A 21,351-nucleotide genomic window follows, 5' to 3' on the forward strand; every position below is an offset into this window, starting at 1 on the left:
AAGGGCTTGACATGGTTTTAAGATGGGCATTTTCATCCAGTTGTGGGGTCCCATGACTTGCCGCTATGTGCTATAAGATATTTGGGACAGGTTTTAGGTCCTCTTTCCTAGACAGGTTCAGAGAAAATACAGTCTACCTTTACTCTCTTGTGCCTGATCCTCCAAACTCTGTGATCAGGAAGCAGACAGGGGACAGATGTGAGGGAAGTGGGCTGTGTGGCTCCCGAGGAACCAGACAGTGTGCACCAACTAAAGTACTGATCCCTGTCAACACAGGTGTCCCAGCATTTGCCAGCTCTCGTTTGTCCAGAGAAACAGAAATCCATATTTTATATGAAATCTTTCCTTTTGAAGAATTACATTAAAAAAACATTGCATGAAATGTAAATCTAATTAATCTTAATCAATAAGAACTGGGGGTAAACCAGGGTGAAAACCTGGAAGGTCAGAGAATGGGAGCAGCCGCCAATTGCTTCCTTCCTGTCTCCCTTTCTCCATCCCTTCCTCCAAGAGCCTGTCTCCACCCTTCCTAATTACTCTGTCTCCACCCTCTGATTGCTGGGATTAAAGGTGAGAGCTGCCACCGCCCAGCTTCAGTGGTTAATTGGTGGCTAGTTCTGCCCTCTGATCTCCAGGTAAGCTTTGTCAGAACACAAAATATCTCAATAATTGTAGGTCATATAAACTAAGATGGATCTAGTACCTGAATGATGCAAGAGTAGCATCCTAGCCAGGTCAGACGACCAGTGCTCTTCAGTTTATATAATGCTGTTTTTCCAGGTCATACTATAGCTGGTCAGGCCACAACTGCCCTCATGCATATAAATGCTAGATCCTAAGAAATAGTGCACTTTCTTTTTTAAAGAGCTAGACATATTCAATTTGTCTTGTTTGGAGTCAAGGGATACTCTATTCTTAGTACTGTATTTACAAACTATATTTTAAGATTTATGTTACAGCCTGGTGTGGTGGTGCACACTTTAAACCCAGCATTCAGGAGGCAGAGGCAGGTGGATCTCTGAGTTGGAGGCCAATCTGATCTACAATAATGAATTCCAGGATAGCTAGGGCTACACAGACCATGTTGCAAAAAACAACAACAACAAAAAATTTATTTTGCAGGTGACCAGTTTTGTCTGTTTTTTAAAACTTAGTTTTATTGGCCTTTTGAGCTTGTCTCCACATCCTGCAGCACCCGAGCCCCAGGGACAGGAAGGGACAGGAGGCACCAGTCAGCCCTGGGCTGGGGATGTCCTTAAGCTTTGCTTGGTCAGTGCAGCGGGTTTCTTGGGCTGTCTGAGTGGATGGATAAGTGGGATAGACTCGGGCGGTCCTTCACATCACAGCAAATGTTTCACTCTGAAACCAGTTCTTCTTTCTGCTCCCCTAGGGACCTTCGGCAGGGAGGTGTCCGGCAAGCCCATGGCAGCTGGTTCCGCCTCTCCTTTGTCTACAACCACTATCTCTTCTCCGCCTGTACCCTGGTGGTGCTGCTGGCCATTGTCCTGTACCTTCTGCGAATCCACAGAATTCACCGCCGACAAACTCGAGCCTCGGCTCCCTTGGACCTGCTGTGGATTGAACAAGTGGTGCCGATGATTGGGGTGCAAGTAGAGCCGTGAGGCTGGACCGGAACCGGAGCACCTCCAGAACCTTGGGACTGCTGCTTCCTGAATTCCTTACTTTCATCAGCTGGCCTCACATGCTGCTTCGGCCTGGGAATTTCTACTTCTTTAATTTTTTTTTTTAGTGCCCAGGACAGGAGCTTTTCTCAGAAGCCGTAATGTAATCTGTGAGGAACTAAGTGGTGAGAGGCCGGTGCTAACACAGGGGACCAAGCTTAGCCCAAGTGAAGCATGCTTCTCCTTTATCACAGAAAGCTGGTGTGTTTCTGAGTTGTAGTATTTCTCCCTCTTGCTGAAGCAAGTTTTTGATTGGGCAACTGTAATCATGGTTGAAGCCAACTTGGATCGACTGATAGAGCCAGAGACATTCCAGCAAGTGCAGTTGCCCCTGCTTTCTCTGTAACAGAGATATCCTTATGTGGAGATCCACAGCCTTGAATAGGGACCCAAGATCTCTGAGGTTCAGTGGACCAGGATCTCAAGGCAACCAAAACGATACGACCTCCTTGCTTACTTGACATCCCTGACAGTGTTGCTGATTACGTTATACAGATCCGAGAGGCCGGACCCCTTTGAAGTGAATGATCCATTGACGACCTGACAGTATTTTATCTGACACTTGGTCTGACTAGTACAGAACACATTTCCATGTGCCTCACAGGCTGCTGGGCATCCACGTTGCCTTTTGAGCCGTAAGCATGCTTATGAAATGGAGAAACTACCGGGACAGGTTTGCCTGTTTGCGGGTTACTGTCTCGGGCATATTTTTCTGTGCAGAAGATTCAAAGCAACTTCCTTCATTTCACTGCTGAGATCTTACGTATTTTGGGATGGGATGTATTTTGTTTTGTTTTAGGAAGAATAGTATCAAGAGAGTGGGCAAAGGCAGTAAAATCAAAGTTGGGATTTTGGGGGGCTACGGTTTTGAGACAGGGTCTCACTGTGTATGTAGCTTTGGCTGTTCTGGAATTCACTCTGTAGACCAGGCTGGCCTGAACTCAAACTCACAGAGATCCTCCTGCCTCTGCCTCCCAAGTGCTGGGTTTAAAGGCATGTGCCACCATGCCTGGCTTAAAATCAAAGTTCTTACCTATTTTTGGAATGCTTGAAAGAGAGCAAATTTTAAACTTTGGAATAACTAGATAAATCTTCCATGGAGCAGGCTGGCCATTTGTTTGGACATCTGTCACAAATAGCACTTCCTTTACTGGGGAGAGGAAAGCCATATCATGTACTCACCACAGCCTCAGAAACCGGCCCCTCTGCAGCCAGCCTTTCAGATGCACAGAGTGTCAGCTCCTTCTGCCCCCATGGACTCTTTATTTCCCATAGACCCACGAGGGGCCTGCCTGGGATGGTTCCCAGGGCAGAAATAGTAGCTTGATTTCTTTTTGGGAGTAAGGCAAGTCTCTTGAGGCCAATTTTTTAGGTAGCCAAGGCTAGCCTTGAACTCCTGATCCTCCTGCCTCTGTCTCCTCGAAGTGCTGGGTTTAAAGGTGTGCACCACCAGACCTGGCTCATTTCCTTTTCATTTTGCCAAAGCCTTTTATTTGTAGGGTTAGAATAGAGAAAAAAAATTCTAAATTTAAAGAATAAAAATGGACTTCTTTGAAAACAGATTCCATACTGGGAACAGAAACGAAATACTTTATGAAACGGGAAAAACTAAGATGGCCCTAGGGCTAAGCCAAGGTGAAGATAAATAAGTATATTAGCTCTGTGGTTAGGCAAGTTCTAAACTATTTTCTTCCTTTTTTTCTTTTGAGGCAGGGTCTCATTATGTAACCAGGCTGGCCTGGTACTCAATGATCCTCCTGCCTCAGCCTCCCGAGTGCTGTGATTATAGCTCTGCACCACCGTGGGTGCACATCAGATACGTAATCGTCTGTCAAAGATGCTTTCATTTTACACATTTTACTTTCCATCAGGACTGTCATTGACATTTCTTTTCAGATTTAAGGTTCTCTTTAATTCTATTTTTTTATGCCCTATGAGTGAGCCTTTGCCTTTTTAATGCTGCTTTAAAATGACAAAAATGTTCTTGCTAGCCATTTGCCTCCTCAGGGAACTTTTCATTTCATCTTGGTTTCTATGTACCAGTTTTGGTGTTCTTGGGAGATCTTGTTAACAGTGGCTGTGATTCATGAGCTGACTGAAGCTGGAGGGAGGAGGTATGCCGTCCAGTTTTGAAGCCCTCCTTACCGAATTTACTCTTCACCCTGACGGTACCAGTACCTACCATTTGTCAAGCACTTACTTTATATTGCTCTTTAGAATGCTTTGTGTTCTTTGTATATTATTTAATCATGCAGCCTTTTGAATTGACAAACCCTACATTCTTTTTATAGTTGAAAAAAAAAATCTCAGGATGCCTATCTTTATCATTTTCCAATATAAATATATTTCTTAATTTATTTTAATTAGTCTGAGTTTTTGTTTTGTACATTATATCCTATTTACTGTTTTAATATTATGGGTTCAGGCTTTATTAACATAAGACTTTGTTACATGGTTGAGAACTGAGCACATTGCTCCTGACTGGTCCTAGGTTTCCCCATCACTCCCGTTGGGTGACATCATTTCACTAGCCAAGGTTGATGACTGGTCCTGGGTTTCCCCATTACCTGCACTGGGTGACGTCATCTTGTTAGCCAGTTTTCACTCCATCTGTTTGAGTGGTGTTTTTTTCTTTTTAAAAATACTTTAGGTTTTACTTTTAAATAATTAGCTTAACTTTGCACAATTTTTTCCCTAACCACAATATTCCAATAACATAATTGCAATCTGAGTGAAGGTACAAATGCCTAACAGAGCTCTCTACCTCATTACAGAACTTGGTGGTGATTCTTGGGCAGTTTCCAGAATGGGACTTGTGTGACTTCATTTCAGTTGGGAGTAGCAGCGGCTGGTTCAGAGTCTCCTAGTTTGTGCTTAGCTTCAGCCTTGCTGTCTGGACGATGGACTTCTGCCAAACTTGTAAGAATTTGATTGGTGTCACAAAAGTTGCTATGTTCAAAAGTGAGGGCTCAGAACCAAGCTTTGGTACCTTTGACTAACAACAGAATAACGAACGAATGTACTGAATTCAAACACTTTTAGGGTGTTCTGAATTCTGAGTGGCTCTGTCCTTGGCCGCCACCTTGCTCCTAACTTGGATCTGAGCTCACTGGAAAAGCTCTTGTACTTGGGTTTCTGTCAATCCTGGAGTCTCTGGAGGTGGCTCATTAAGGTTCTATTTTGAGCCGTCTTTGTCTTATTTTATATCCCAGTAGGCTGCCATTGTAGTATTTTACATTCCCCTTTGTCCTAGTATTTCATTCTTTTTGTTCGTTAATACTATTATTAGAAAGACAGAGGAAAACCACGCACCAGCAGACCATTTTGTCTTCTGGAAATCTGAGCAATAGAGAGACCTTTTATATAGTAAAGTGGAATTAATTGCTCATATATAAGGGCTTCCATTTTTCAATTATGAGACCATTGTTCCCATTTTTTTATAAAAACCAGAGTTGAAAATGTTCTGAGTAATAGGATGTTTAGTCATGCATGCATGGCAGACAAGCTTGAAGATGTGTCTACTTCTGAGCCCTCCTAAACATAGGCCAACTGCTGACAGACACCCCACCCCCAAGAGCCTGCTGTCTGCTCCCTCTGTTGTGTTACTCTCTAGTTGCTGTAATGAAACACCTGAGATCATTCATAAAGAGAAAAGGGTTGTTTTGATTCACAAGTTTCAGAGGTCAAGTGTTCCCTTTGCTTGTGCCTGTGATGAAGAAGTGCAGTTTGGCAGGCGTGGGTAGCAAAGCAGAATTGCTTAGCTCATGGCCAGGATGCAAGAGAGGATGGAGTTGGGAGTCTCACATGTCCTCCAGCGACTTAAAGACCTATGAAGCTGTGCCTACAAGGACCCACCACCTCCCCATAGTGCCATCCTGGGGCCAAGCCTTTAACAAGTGGGCCCTTGGAGGACATCCCAAATCTAAGCTACAGCATGATTTGAAGGCGATTCCTAAGCAGCCCACCCCATGGGGCACATTCCAAGTGTGGATCCACTAGCAGTACAGGATCTGCCTCGTTAGCTTCTTCAGGCCACTCAGCCAGTAGGGCTCCTGAGTACTCTGACCGCTAGGATTTCTGCTTCAGGTTCTCCTTCCACACTTTATATCTATTGAAGCTGTAAAGTATCTGCCTTGTCTCCTCCGTGATTTCTACCTTTAGTGTGGTCTCTGCGGTGGCCCTGGCATCTCCATGGTGACCTCGAGCCGGACGTGCTGCACCGTGCTGTTTCAGGTGCCTGGGACTGCTTTCCAGATGCTTCACATTCAATAAGAATTCTGTAGAATTCCTACATTTCATGAATCGTTCTGGATATTCTGATAAACACGAAGCTTATAAACAGAAAATGTGCAATGTCATTGGAATGGCGACTCAGTCACCCTCATGTGGGGGCATAGCTCGGTGTCACATATGCCTACATATAACCCACTTCACCGCAGGACCAGAAGGAAGGCTGCAGGGACTGGCATCATGATTCTCCAGAGTCGGTCTCTGTGACCAGCTTCACTCTTGGCAGTCATTAACCCTGCCACAGTAGAAGCATATCTCAGTGTAGGCCAGACAGAAATCTGGGTCACTGAGACAGTTCAGCAGGTGAGACCACAAGCCTGGCAACCTGAGTGTGACCCCCAGAACCCACACAAAGATGGAAGGAGAGAACCAACTCACACAACTTGTCCCCTGCCCTCTGCATGCACATGCATGTACACAGTGTATACTCCCCGTCATATGCACACACAATAATAAGTGAATTCTTACAAAGATTAAATGATGTCATAAGAGTTATGTCCTGATCAACCCAATGGGGCTCGAAAAAGAAAAAAAAAATAGATCCTGGGTTAGCTGATTGAAAATACATGTTTTAATTACTTTTATGTTTAAAAACAATTGACAGAACTGTTGACAGACTGTTGAAAACATTAAAGGAAATTTATTTGATCCTTTAAGTGTGCAATGGCTTTTTCTAAAACAGACATTTGGAACATAAATTTAGTAACTATTATTTTCCACCTGTTCATTCAGTATTTGGTATCTATCTGGTGACAGCAAATTACATAAACACAAAAAGAGCTAAGATGATCTTGTTGACCAGGAGTGCAGAGAGAGCACAGTGCAGTTAAACAGCTAAACACCAGCTCTGTTTCCAGACATGCTCAACTGTAATCAAAGAAAAATGAAGTAAACACCCGAAGCCTGAGCTGACTCGGGATGCCCTGGGCTCAGAGTGACTATAAAACCAGGCTACACAGAGAAACCCTGTCTCAAAAACCCACCACACTCCTGTTCCAAGGGCTAGGATTGAGTGGGTCTAAGATGAGTCTTGAGTTCTGAGATTGAGGGAACCTCTCCTGTGCAACAGCACAAGCTCCGAGGGACTGGGACGAGGGAAAGAAAACACTAAGAACAGCTGCGAGCGTACCCTTTAGGACACAGACTCAGAATACTAGGGTGGAACGATTGATCATCTGGTTCAGAAACTGCAAATGGGCAACTTCAGGTAAGACATACTAAGCCTTAATATTATTTTTAAAAACTAAAAATTGTAAACATTTAAGGTTTTTTTGTTTTGTTTTGTTTTTTTTTTTGCGGGGTGGGTATTTGAGACAGGGTTGCTCTGTGTAATAGTCCTGGCTGTCCTGGAACTCACTCTGTAGGCCAGGCTGGCTTCGAAATCACAGAGATCCACCTGCCTCTGCCTCCCAAGTGCTGGGATTAAAGGCATGTGCCACCACTGCCCGACTAACAATTAATTTTAATAATATTCACTCCAAGACTAGAGAGGTGGTTCAGCTAGTGGGAGTGCTTGCTGCTCTTCCGGAGGACCTGTGTTTGGTTACCAGCATCCATATCAGGCAGCTTACAATTGCCTATAACTCCAGCTCTAAGGGACCCAGCACTTTCCCTGGCCACCATGGCATTATGTACACACATGGCATATGTTAACACACACACACACACACACACATAAAAGGATCTTCACTTCAAAATCTAGCTCACTAGGTGCTTAAGAAGATATAACAATGCTAGATGTTGGTCCCAAACCAACGTTCAGTTACCTGTCGACTGGTCCACCTGTTCTTGGGTCTGTCACTGTCACCACCAGCCTGATTAGTGGACAGGATTCTGCAGCACAGGGACACGGAAATCCAAGATCTTCCTAACACTAAGAAAAGCCAGACTGCCTAGTAAGCAGCAGCAAATGACGGACACTTATTTCTGCAACAGATTTTAAAGGAAATCTCTGGTGTAAGGACATCTTAATGACATTCTTGATCCGGTGTCCATGTCCTAACAGTCTTGAGAGACATGACCAATGTGTAAGCCATGTGGCACGTCAAGGCCGCCCTCCTAAGTTCCTGTGCTTGCTGATAAATTACCAAAATAGTTTCAGTCCTAGTTAGTGATTCTCAGAATTATTTTGGGACTCTTCGGAGTTCATTCATGAGCCAAAGGGCACCACTGAGCAGTGCCAAGGAGCCTGACTGGTGTGTGGCAGCCAGAGGAGTTGGAACATACATAAGCAGAGTGCTAATGCCCAAGGTCACCTGTTGTAGAAAAGAGAAGAAAGCTAGTAATACTGAAAGTGACTGACGCATGAGCCAGATACACAAACCTCCAAGTTGGCACATCAGAGCATGACGAAGCGTGTATTTAACGCCCATAAGCAAGTGTAAAATACATAAATCAATGAAATTCAAATAGAATAGGTAAACCTAAAATTCCCTTGTCTTACTCTAGTCCATGCTGGCCTGGAACTCTTGGTGCTAGCAACCCTCTTCCTTAGTGCTAAGATTACAGGCACGAGCTACCATACCCAGCATCTACCTGTCTTATTGTCAGTAGTTACAGTTACCAGTTTCTTTTTTTTTTTTCTTTTTTTGGTTTTTCGAGACAGGGTTTCTCTGTGGTTTTGGAGCCTGTCCTGGAACTAGCTCTTGTAGACCAGGCTGGTCCCGAACTTACAGAGATCCGCCTGCCTCTGCCTCCCGAGTGCTGGGATTAAAGGCGTGCGTCACCACTGCCCGGCCAGTTACCAGTTTCTATATGCCTTACTTTCATATATGAGGTTACTGAGAGATACAGGCTTTCATTTTTGTTTGTTGGAGGCAGAGTTTCACTGTGTAGCCCTGGCTGGCCTAGAACTCACTATGTAAACCGGGCTAGTCTTGAACTCGCCTGCCCCCGTCTTCCGAGTGTTGGAATATGCAGGTACATACAGTTCTGCGCTGTTAAAAATGTTGTTCTGTCACTTGCTTTTCCCTAAACTGCTGTGCAGTGCTCCACAGCAAAGACATGCCATGGCTGCTTTAGTTTGCTTCCAATTTTAATACCACAATTATGAGTTTCCTCACATAAAGCTCCTAGTGCAGAAGGGTATTTCTACAGCAGATACAACCATCAGTCTTCTGGACCAAAGCATTATATATCATATATATCATAGATATTATATTGTATAATTGCCTTCTGATGAAAGCTATTATAGACTCATGGTCTCATCGAGAATATCTAAATGTATCCATTTTCCTATACCCATGCTAATAACATTATCTCTTTGCCTGCTCACCCCACACCCAAATTTAGCTCTCCATAGAATGATAGCCACAAAATGATATTCGTTAAGTTGCTCTTCTCTGATATTAAAATGCTGTTGTATCCACAGAGAAATCCTGTCTCGAAAAACCAAAAAAAAAAAAAAATGCTGTTGTATTTATTAGCCAGCCATTTGTCATTCCTCTTATAACAATAGTGTTTTGATACTTTTTATGTAGTTTTTTATTATTAACCTATGATTAACATTGACTTTGTTTGGGGAATGCCATCAGATCAAGAAGGGCTTTGTACCTGTGCATATGCCAAAGCGAGCAGAGTCACTGCTGCCATCTTGGTCCTTCGAGGAAGGGGGATTCTCCGGGACAGGAAATAGAGCACTGTAATGGCGGTGACCGACGTGATGCCCTAGAAGAAAGGAAGAGGGTCACCATGTGGGGGTTGCAGGCACACCTCCTGGGGACACTGCTGACACTGCTCCACCCACAGTCCCCTTCTGCTGGAACTGAGGCGCACTGTCAGCCAGCACCACCTGAGTGTGTTCACTACTTTACACACTTAGCCTCCCTCAGGTGAGAGCCTGGCTTTTTACATCAGACCTTATGTCCTTAGCTGTATTTTATATATAATTTTACATTCGTGTTTTTCCCCAAAGATGTATTTTATCTTGCGTGCATGGGCTCTTTGCCCTCATGCATGTCTGTGCACCATGTACATGTGGTGCCAGAGGAGGCCAGAAAAGGGTGTTGGAGCCTCTGGAACTAGACTTAGTATGAGTCCGCATGTAGGTGTTGAGAACTGAACTTGGGTCCTCTGCAAGAGCAACAAGTGCTCTTAACCACTGAGCCACCTCTCCAGCCCTGTTCCCCTATTCCTAAAGCAGGGCTGACCTTAACACATAAAGGATTTAACTTCTCTGGGTTGAGAGTAGAAGGGATGGTAGTGCTTCCAGATGGTAAAAACAATGAAAATCGTGGTTTCATTTACACCAGAATAAGGGTCTGGGGTTGGCAATAAGGTTTCTTTTCTCCATCCATGCCAGAGAGAATGTTTTCTATCATATCTTTTCAGAGCGTCTGTTTCAGAGCGAGCTATAGGGACAGATCCAACCATACTTTATTTATGCTAAAACACTGTGTAGAGGTGGGAATGTCAACTCTGGTCCGTGGACATGAGTCCTCGCTACATCTCCTTGTCTGCCATCTCACACTCAGCATGCCTCCATCTGATGACATCCTGCCCTTAGCTTAAGGCTCACTCTAGAGGTTCCATTTCCACTGCTCATGTTTTAGGAATGCTGCAGGAGAAACTGTGGGGTCTCCTCTGCTCTCTCCTAACAGCTAATCTTAACTTCGTGTTCCTTTAAAGCTCCTCTCAGATCTGCCAGCTATCAAGGTCTTCCACTTACACCTTGTTCCCTGTGACCCTGTCCTGCTGCTCTAACAACACTAGGGTCTTCTGGGTACACACTCAGGCTGCCAGGCCAGTCTTAGTACGGTTCCCACACCACCAGTATCTATGGGCTTAAATAAATGGGAAAGTATTAATGAGGCACCTTTGGGGCTCTTCCACAGCTATGTGCTCACCACAGACTACAGTCTGTTCTAACCCTAACCCTAATAATCGCTCTCTGCTGAAATGACACTTAGGCTTATTCAGGATTAAGTGGGGGTTAGTATTAACTTGCCTATCTGATTTTAAGCTAGAATTTGGGTGTAATGACAAAAATGTCAGATTAGACATCTGGTTGATCCTAGAATTGCCTCCACAAGAACAATCAGTCACTGCCATGCTAACAGTTGTCTGTGCCTCCCTGGCACTCCCAAAACGTGTGTGAGGGTCCTGATGCCCAGTGCCTCCCTGGCACTCCCAAAACATGTGTGAGGGTCCTGATGCCCAGTGCCTCCCTGGCACTCCCAAAACATGTGTGAGGGTTCTGATGCCCAGTGCCTCCCTGGCACTCCCAACACATGTGTGAAGGTCCTGATGCCCAGTGCCTCCCTGGCACTCCCAAAACATGTGTGAGGGTTCTGATGCCCAGTGCCTCCCTGGCACTCCCAAAACATGTGTGAGGGTTCTGATGCCCAGCAGCACAAACCAGCACACTTACCAGAAGCCGGTGATCAAACTGCACCATGGTGGGATTCTCAAAGACATTCTTCAGGATGGGAGAGAAGGTAAGGAGATCCTCTGGGATCCAAGAGTCTCCCATTTTGGGGAAGGAGTTGTAAACAAGCCCAGCATCCAGCCCTGCCACAAAAGCCCCTGCATGCCAAGATACACAGGATGTAGCTCTGAATACAGAAGTCTCCTACACCAGAGCTAGACAAAGGAACGATTTGCCCTCTTTTGGCCTCTTTGTGTACCTGCACACACATGGCATACACTCACACAGACACACACATGTACACATAAATAAAAAAGTTTAAAACTCTTAGGAGGAAGGACCTACATTGGTCCCAGCTCCAGTGAACTTGAACATCTTTGATCATCAGTGAGGACAGGTCACCTGTCTGACCCATTCTGGTGTAATATGTAAAGATGGTTTCACAACACAACTAACACAGCTTTTGCTACACTCCAGGCCCTGTTCTAAGCACTTAGAGTCATCATCTCTGTTCTATACACAGCTTACAGTTCCTGGGGAGCAGAAAACAGAGGGTGGATGGTGGCAGTGAAGGAGCCAAGTGTGACAGGAAAAGATAAAGGGGCAGCGGGAACAACAGAATATCAGGTAAGAAATGCCACTTCACGCTGGATGGAAGTGCACCAAGTGTGCTGGGAGGAGGCCTACCTGAGAGAGCCGTAAGGAACACCAGGCCTGCTGTGCCTCCAGCAAAGCGTCTCAACCACAGCAGCTGTCGGGTTTCAGGTAACTGGAAAGGATAATCAGGTAATCTCTTTGGGAGGAACTACTGAGGTAGGAAGATCTCCAAATCCAAATCTAGACAGATTGTCAGATTGTCTCTGTCTGCTAACAAGGAAAAGTACCCAGCAGACACTGCTCTAACACAGAATAAGTACCCAGCAGACACTGCTCTAACATAGGATAAGTACCCAGGAGACACTGCTCTAACACAGAATAAGTACCTAGCAGACACTGTTCTAAATACATCTGTTTCATTGTTAGACATTTATTATGTATCTTCTCAGATATTTCAATTAATTAAATTTAAATAGCCCCCAGTAGCTAGTGTTACTGCAGTAGAGAACATGACACTGTATCACTTAATAGTCATCTCAGTTCTTTCTGTAATTGGGTAGAGTATCAGTAGCCTAGCACAGTTCAATTCCAATGTTGGGGTGTGCGAGAGTGTGGGCACATGTGAGGACTGAAGGACTGGGAAGATCTAGGGGTTGGAACACAAGAGCAGGGGGTCAGCAGACAGCTCTAGATACAGGCAATTCATTTTATAAATTCAGCTTGGAAGTCAGAGGAAGAATTTTCAGATGAGGACTATTTACTATGAAAAGGCTTCAATATTTGGCTTTCCTGTGAACATCTCCAATCCTTACTGGGACCCAAGTCCTAGCTCTAAATACCTATTAGGTAATTCTACTGAAAAACCTGATGTCACATCAAAACGTTCTCCATGAGCAGTTTATCCGGGCTGACTCACACTTCAATATTTATTTAAATTAAGCATTTTAAATTACTGGTGCATGTGTGTGTGTGTGTGTGTGTGTGTGTGTGTGTGTGTGCATGCTCATGCCACAGCACACATGTAGATATCAAAACACAACTTTGTGTCGTCTACTCTCCTCACCCACCTTCACGTGGGGTTAAAGGAGTGAACTCAGGTTTCCAGGCTTGTTGAGCCATCTCACCAAACCAACAATCACTATTTGTAAACATCAGAAAAAAGGCGACCAGCTGTGGTGGAGCACACCTTTAATGCCAGCAAGGGGAAGGGCAGAGGCAGGTGGATCTCGGGAGTTTGAGGTCAGCCTGGTCTACGAAGTGATTTCAAGGTCAGCCAGGGCTGTTACAAAGAGAAACTTTGTTTTTTGTTGGTTTTTTTTTTTTTTTTTTGGTTTTTCGAGACAGGGTTTCTCTGTGGTTTTGGAGCCTGTCCTGGAACTAGCTCTTGTAGACCAGGCTGGTCTCGAACTCACAGAGATCCGCCTGCCTCTGCCTCCCAAGTGCTGGGATTAAAGGCGTGCGCCACCACCACCCGGCCAAAGAAAAACTTTGAACTGAAAAACCGAAAAAGAAACAAAGACAGAAAGAAAGGGGAAAGTGAGTTTGGTAGCTTGAGACGGTTCCCCAGCACAAGCGCAGCCACAGCTCTGGCTCTTCAGTCTCCACGGGGGAGCCAGGGCTAAAGTGGTGGGGCTATCCTTACTGGCAGTTCCTGTGTTTTAGCATTCCTCATTAGACAATGTTGACAAGCTATTTAGTCTCTATATTGCGGAGCAGCTTCATTTCTGGAGATAGATACATATGTATCCATTCCAAAGAATTGAAACTTGTGTCTCAAAGAGCTAGCTGTGCCCGCATGCTCACAGACACATTCTTTACACTAGCCAAAATGGAGCAGCAGCTGTTAGAGGGAATCTCTGACTTACTTTGTATTAGAACCAGATTTCCATCACCCTGCCCGTCAAAAACTGGGCAGCTGGGCAGCAAGGCCGATGGGAGCTCGCCTTGTGCTGAGGGAGCAGCATCTGGGCACCTGGGCAGTGAGGCCAATGGGCGCTTACCTTGTGCTGAGGGAGCAGCAGGGACAGTGAGGTCCATAGGCTGGCACAGTAAAGAACAAGTGCTGACCCCAGGTGGGCTGCCAGGCGGTACTGACTGACCCGAGGAATATCATAGGACTCTGGTTTTTCTTCTAGCCCACTTTTCACCATATACCAACCCAAGAGACCCTAGAATTCAAGAAGAGAGGAGGAAATCAAACAAGGTTTGACCTGTTAGGTTCTATTGAGAAAGTACATTATCAGAAAGAACACCCTCCTAACCTGTTTCCACACCCTTCTAGTGTTCACAGCCAGTGTTCAGAAAGTGTGAACTGCTGGCGACTCTGTAGTAACAGTATTAGTGCTTGATCACTGTTTAGACTTCTGTTTTATGTAGTTCAGGTATATGAAATCACACAAGAGTTTATCTGCACTCAAAACTTTACAAATACTTGATAGAATTTAACATGTAAACCAGAGAAACACAGTATTTTGGTCTATGAAAACTAGATTATATTTGGAAAAAGCTTAATAAAGGTTAACTGTTTAAAAACAATTACAGTCAAGATAGATGGGTATAAGACAAACAAAAAAGCCTAGGGGGAAGGCATACAAATATGTAAGATTTTGCATGTGGACTGCTTTGCAAAAATATATTTCTACTCTCTAAGAAAAATGAAAGTGGAGATGAAGAAATTTAAACTTCAACTCCAAATTCCAAATTCAGTCAAAGAAAGACTTCAGCGCTTAGGAAGGAAAGGAGGAGAGTGCAGGAGGAGAGTGTGGAAGAGCAAACAATAACAAGAGATCTCACCATTCCCCATCAAAATGCATGTTTATGTTTAGAAAGCTCCCAGAATGCATCACACTCCATGGTCCTCTGCTTTAACTAGCAAATAACCCAACTACATCAATTCCAGTCTTATCAGATAAGACACAATCATTCCCCCCACTGCCTCCAATCCACAGAATCAGGCCACAGGGGTGAGTTTCTACTACTTCTTCAGGTAACCCGCTGGGGATATTTCCTCCCCTTTTATGACCAGCCTGGCTATTATCATTACCTTCATCTTCAGGGACCCTGGAAAAATGACAGCTATACAATTCTCTAGCCTAACTTACTTTCTCCCACAACCCTGACAACTTAAATTTCTACCTTCATTTTTAATGTTTAATTATAAAATTAAACTTATATTTTATTTCATCTAATTTGCTTAGTTAAAAAACATAATAAAAGTTAACTTTTATAATAAGCTTCTATAAAGTATCTTTTATTAGTGTCCAAGTCTTTACTGTAGTTTCTAATGTTAATCGCTTCATTAGCTTATCTCCTTACCACTTCTGAGTTAAATTAAATACTAGTTTCCTACTGGTCAAATGTTGATGTTCCTTTGATGCTGTGACATCATCAGGACCTTTACATTTTGTCCCAAATACTTGCAGGTGTCTCCTCTAGTTCCTTTCCTTGGTTTTTAGAGTTAACTGTAAGAATCTCCTGAAGCTCTCTTCCGTAAGAAAAGTCCATGATTTCAAATACCACTTAAACTTGAACATCAGCTTCATCTGTATCCCAGCTCTCATCCCCGAACTATTTCTTTTGGAGTTTTCCTGTTTGCCTCTGCAGTCACTCTACAGTAGGGATCACTCTAAGACAGCAGACAAGTTAGAAAAGAATGGAAGAGAACCCGGAAGAGAATCATAGTGGGGACACGAACTCTACTTCCAGTGGCACAAGAAATTACACTTATTGAGACCTTACTGATTTTAGACACCCAACTAACTGCTTTATAGGCATTATCTCATTTAATATCTGTACTCCCTAAGTGGTTCTATTACTGTCTCTCCCCAGAATAAGAAAGGAAATCATATATGACAAGTCAGATAGCTTGCCCTAAGTGGCAGAACTGGGACTTAAAGCCAAGCCTATGGCACTAAAATGCTACCATAGTGATGTCCTTAAATAATACCCACCAGGAAGCTCTTCAAGCATCTCTGGTTTCCCAACCTTGAATAAATCTTACCTGGAAACAGACTAAGCCACAGAGGGCAAGAACACGTCCTTTCATGCCACGGCTGAGCCAACCCTTTCTCCAGAAATAGGCAGCGGGCAGGATGTATGCAAGGCCTACAGCTCGACCCCACATTCGGTGTGAGTATTCCATGTACCAGATGAACTTGAATTCTGCCAGTGTCATGTCATGATTCAGGCTAGGTGAAATGGGAGTCAAAAATGAAAAGAGAGGAAACCGCTATTGGGTTTTTCTTCTCTCTCTCTCTCTCTTTCGTTTTTTGAGACAGGGTTTCTCTGCGTAACAGCCCTGGCTGTCCTGGATCTCACTCTGTAGATCGGGCTAGCTTTGAACTCACTAAGATCCACCTTCTTCTATCTCTTCAGTGCTGGGATTAAAGGCATGTGCGACTACCACCCAGCATGTAGAGCATTTTCTTGATTAGTGATTGATGTGCGAGGGGCCAGCCCATTGAGGGTGGTGCCATTCCTGGGCTGATGGTTCTGAGTTCTATAAGAAAGCAGGCTGAAATCGACAAGGGAAAACTAGGAACCAACACGTGGTGGACAGTGTATGGCACATCCTCCTGATGGGACCAGTCCCACAATGGAAAGGACTGCACACCGGTACGTTCTCCCGTGGGCAGCATCCTCAAAACCATGTTGCTGGGTGAAAAAATGTCAGACAACAGAGCTTATGCCTGACATGATTTTATTTATTTATATAAAATTCCAAAATCTGTATGATGAAAGAGCACAGGTCAGTTGTATCTGGGGATGGGCAGGGGCAGGAACAGACATCAACTGTACGTGTTAAATATGTATGATCTATTACATACCAATTATACTGAATGAAGTTGTTAAAATATTTAAATACTTAGAACCCAACAGTCCAGAGAGAGAGAGAGAGAGAGAATATGCATGTTCAGTAGTGAGGTCTTTGAAATAAACTGTAATTGAAATGAAAAAAAAGAAAGAAAGAAAGAAAGAAAGAAAGAAAGAAAGAAAGAAAGAAAGAGAGAAAGAAAGCAAGCAAGCAGGCAGGCTAAACAAGCCATGGGGAACAGGTCAGTAAGCAGCACCCCTGTCGTAACACAATCCAAGAATGGAGTTGTGTGAGAATTCTGAGTGCTTGTGAAAAAAAACTTCAAGAAAAAAAGACAAGAGTCTTATAACCTCAGTTTCTTCAAAACACAGAATTGTTCTTAGAATATGTTTCCACGCTCCTCCCAGGTGTAGCAGATAGGAGTGCCTCTATGGAAAAACGTGTTTCTGCCCCATGTGGTTTGTCCTTTGCTTGAATACCTTACTCACATGATCCTTCTTAACCCTAGAAGTATAAACTGCCTGATGCTCTGAATAAAGTTGGTTATTGCATGAGACTTCGGTCCACCTCATTTTTAGGCTCCCCTCTCCCAGGTTCCTGCCCTCACTGCTGTGATGATGAACTGTCATAGGAAACTGTGAAATAACCCCTGTCCTCCCCACGCTGCCTGTGATCATACTGTCACCACAGCAGTACAACCCTAAGGTACGTGAGGGACTTTGGAGATGGCTCAGCGAGTAAGAATGCTCACGGCACAAGCATAAGGAGTTGAGTTCAAATCCCCAGCACCCATATAAAAAGCTGGGTGTGGCCGTGTGCTCCTGTAACTCTAGTGCTGTAGGGGACAGAGACAGGAAAAGCACTGAAACTTGCCAGCAGTGAGCTTAGCTCCAGGTTCAGTGAGAAACCACGTCTCCAGACCTGCTACACATACATGGCTTCATCACACACAAAGACATTTACCTGACTCTTTTCTAATACTTACATTTTAAATTCTGGAAATTGTTGGTATTTCTGGAATTCTGCTTCCCATTCTTCTTGGCTTGTGGGTGGCTTCATCTCCTTTATTAAATGCCAGTCTACCATTGAGAGGCCAGACTCCGTCAGCCTTAGGATAGAAAATGTGAGTGTATGATTCTAGATTACTCACAAATAGAATATGGCAACAAGTAGATGTGAACTTAACCTGTGGGTATGAGTTCCTTTTCTCTTCCTTTTTGTTTGCATTGCTGGATATGGAATCCAGGTTCTTGTACAAACCAGGCCCTGCACGCCAGCTTTTTTTTTTTCTTTACACTTTTAGTTTATTCTCCCAAGTCTTTTATTTAACCCCACCCCATTTATTGTTTGCTGTTTTTTTTTTCTTTCCTGAAACAGGGTCTATGAGGTAGAATAGGCTAGCCTCCTTCACCCCCCAAGTGCTGATATTACAGGCATGTGCCACCATGACTTGGTCCCACCCAATTCTTTCACTAGCATTTCTATACAGGCAAAAACAATGTTTACATTAAAGAAATGTGTAATAAACACATAAACAACATTCTCATTATTTTGGTGCTAAGGACTGAACCCAGGGCCTTGCGCACACTAAGTATTCATTCAACTATTGAGTTATATATAACACTAGCTAAAACTACATTCTCCACATCAGGAAAAGAGACTTACTACAGAAGTATAGGTACAAAAGAATATTAAATTTGTTGCAATGTGCCATAACAGCTGAGGTTTAATAACACCATATTTTGAAACAGAGTGTAACGAATATGAAGATAAACACACACACTTCATTAAAATTAAAAAGTAGGGGCTGGAGGGGTAGCTCATCCAATAAAGTGCCTGCCTGAACACAAGCCTCAAAACCTATGCCTAAACAAACAGACAAACAAACAAATAAACAAAATAACAGGTACAATAGTACAATAGAGTTGTAATCCCAGTTCTGGACAGGCAGAGACAAATTCAAGGTCAGTGACAGGCCTGGTCTCAAACAAACAAACAAACAACAACAATGAAAAGGTGGGCAGCACCTAGGAGCGAAGCAGGAAGTCATCTGACTCCGTGTATGCAGACGCGCGCGCGCACACACACACACACACACACACACACACACACACACACACACACTAAAAAGTACTTTCACCAAAAAGGAACTGGGGTTCCTAATCTAAAGGTCAAGGCGAGATATGTACAAAATAGGCCTGGAAAACCTTACTGTACCACAAAGCAAAGATGCCATCAAAGGGCCTTGTCAAAAGACGCTGGGACCAATGTCAAGAGATTCCCACCAAGTAAGATGGAAGAATTTAAGTAAGCTATCAACACAGTCCTCACAGTGGACTGAGATACATCAAATGTCTTTAAATGTATGAACTCACAGCAAAACTTTAAACCCCAAATCCTTTATTTGTAGCCTTTGGAGGATCTGGGAACAGATTTATTATTGAAAATTAGTAAATGAAGAGAATGAATCAAATCTTGCCTTTCATATGAAGACTGTTCCTGGGCTAATGACACTGCTGATGAGGGAAAGTTTCTCTTTATAGTTGATAAAATATTACTGTTTTGGAATTCTAATGAAATAATGGATATAGGCAATAATAAAGAGAGTTGATGTCCCCAATAGGTTCTAGAATGAATGTTCCAGTCACCTATGCAGTATCTCACCCCTCATTACCAATCAGAATCTAGTAAGAAACTACTCATTTCCAGGACAGACGTGGACAAAGACTATGTTAGACATCACTAGATAGTCAGACTATGGGTAACCACGGGACAAATGACTTGGTCTTGTTCAAAAGCAACAAAACTTCAAAGATGTGGGAGAAGGGAAAGCCTAAATCCATAAAGTTTGTTTACAGACATAAAGATAACCTAAGAGTATTTGAAGCAATTGTGGTATATGAATATATGTGTTTAATTTAAGCAAACAAATTGCAGGGGGAAAAGTTGAGCTCAATCTGAACACTGGCGAAGTTAACCATACAGAAACAATGCCCAGCTACCAGTGAAGACGGAACCCTGTCCTTCTGACAGGCTCCTACCAATGCTCAGAGCCCCTTTCCCACGGACAACCTGGTTCACCCAGAGCAAATGACTCACCGAGTTACTCCTCCGAGAATAACGGCTCCAGCGACCGTTCCACTGCAGACCAGGAGCCATCGGCCCACTGCCTGCTCGGCTGCCTTCGAGGGAAGAGGCACTGCACCTTTTCCGGATTGCAAAGCCACTTCAGTGATGGTGCCATATTGCCCTGGCCTCAGAGGATGCCTGCTGCCAAAGCTGCAACCACACTGAGGAACAAGAAAGAAAATTATAACCAAAGAATCAGGGAAAGACTGCTTCCCACACTCGGCCTCAATTTGCCTGGAGAAAAGTGCCTCACAAAGGTGGCATTTCCAGAGCTCCCACTAAGGTTGACTGCTCTCTCTCAACTGGACCACCAGGGCCCTTTTCCCAATGGGTTTCTTTTTCCTCTCAGCCTCTAAATGTGCTATCCCCTCCCACACACTCGCCTGACTGATACTGCCCACTGTTGATCTGGGCTTGTTGTTACTCCCCAAACCTCCCAGAGCCTCAGAACAGGCTACCCTCACAGCAGGACCTCCCCAACCACAAGTCTTAACACACTGCCACGTGTCTTCAGGTGATCTGTCCATGGGTCTAAGCTGGGAGCTCTGCATGGCAGGTTCTGGTCCATCTTGTTCTCTCTCTTTCTCTCCGGTTGCCTTTGTTTATAGCACTGGCCCCTTACATAGCAAGACCCAATACATGTTTAACAAGTGAGCCAACAATGAATAAACTAACTTCTCCAGGGCAGGGCCATGTGAGCGGTTCTTTTTCTCTTCCTAGATCATAACACAATTATAAGGACTAGAATTCTCTGCTTTCTCTTCCCACCCCCCAAATCTTTCACCTTTTACTAATAATTATCAGATACGAGAATACATGTCTCTTTGGTTCTAAGCCTACCAGTAAGATATATGCTCAGTTTCCTACTTCTAATTAACTGGGTAACTTAGACAAGCAACTTAAAATAAGCCTTGATTCCCTTCTCTGTAGAATGGAGTTATACAGTAGTTCGTGACACTTTTAGCAAAACACCAAATGTGCAAAAAATACTGAGCTTTTATCATGTGCTGAAGGTTTGATGTATACTAAAAAAAAATTAATCCTCACCAACACCTTGTGAGGTAGTAGTTACCCCATTCTACAGATTGAAGCATTGAAACATAAAAGCTAAATAAATTGGCCAGTAATACACAAACGGGGCAGTATTTCTGGATCTGCATTCAGGGGGCTGTCTGGACACGAGGAAATGAACGTGTCGTGAAATGACAGGGAGATAACAACCGGCGGGGCGGTTCGTTAACTTTATTCTAGTCTTTTTCACCCCAGCCGGGCTTCCGTGATGGGAGCCAGCTGCAGTGGGTACCTGTGCTCTGGATGCCGCCCTAGGGACTAGGAGCCCGACACTGCGGCTCCCCGTGAAGGCCTTCAGGGACGGAAGGAGCAACCGTTGCATACTGACGGTGCACCGCCTCCGCCGGAACGGCCCAGCGATGTGTGCTCCTCTTCTCCTCCCCGGAAAGGAGCAACACTTCCGG

The 21,351-nt window shown here is 44.0% G+C and overlaps 2 protein-coding genes across 4 annotated transcripts in view; one reads left to right on the forward strand and one right to left on the reverse strand.

Annotated features, from left to right (window-relative positions):
- Entpd7 (ectonucleoside triphosphate diphosphohydrolase 7) overlaps nt 1-6,620 on the forward strand; it is a 46,292-nt gene extending 39,672 nt beyond the window's left edge. The window contains exons 13-14 of one of the 2 annotated variants that reach the window (XR_012910695.1): nt 1,391-4,601; nt 5,844-6,620. Coding sequence is in view for 1 of the 2 variants with exons in the window: in XM_075974144.1 (XP_075830259.1) it covers nt 1,391-1,622 (232 nt within the window). In the remaining variant the exon portion in view is untranslated. Of the gene's footprint in view, nt 1-1,390 lie in introns of both variants that reach the window. The other variant, XM_075974144.1, reaches the window with a different exon arrangement.
- Cox15 (cytochrome c oxidase assembly factor COX15) lies at nt 6,521-21,341 on the reverse strand. Of its 2 annotated transcripts, XR_012910696.1 has the most exons (10): nt 21,180-21,341; nt 19,847-20,037; nt 17,733-17,855; nt 15,935-16,121; nt 13,935-14,102; nt 12,025-12,106; nt 11,341-11,495; nt 9,525-9,638; nt 7,739-8,227; nt 6,521-6,839 (listed from the first exon to the last, which is right to left on the reverse strand). XR_012910696.1 is itself a non-coding variant. In XM_075974146.1 (9 exons), the coding sequence occupies exons 1-9, from the start codon at nt 21,267-21,269 to the stop codon at nt 8,096-8,098; spliced, it is 1,242 nt and encodes a 413-aa protein (XP_075830261.1). In that variant the 5' UTR covers nt 21,270-21,341; the 3' UTR covers nt 6,521-8,095. The 2 variants fall into 2 exon arrangements, 1 of the variants encoding a protein (XP_075830261.1); XM_075974146.1 differs by having other exon boundaries at nt 6,521-8,227.
- Nucleotides 21,342-21,351: the final 10 nt, after the last annotated feature.

The sequence above is a fragment of the Microtus pennsylvanicus genome, chromosome 5 (genome assembly GCF_037038515.1).
Source record: "Microtus pennsylvanicus isolate mMicPen1 chromosome 5, mMicPen1.hap1, whole genome shotgun sequence".
NCBI lineage: Eukaryota > Metazoa > Chordata > Mammalia > Rodentia > Cricetidae > Microtus > Microtus pennsylvanicus.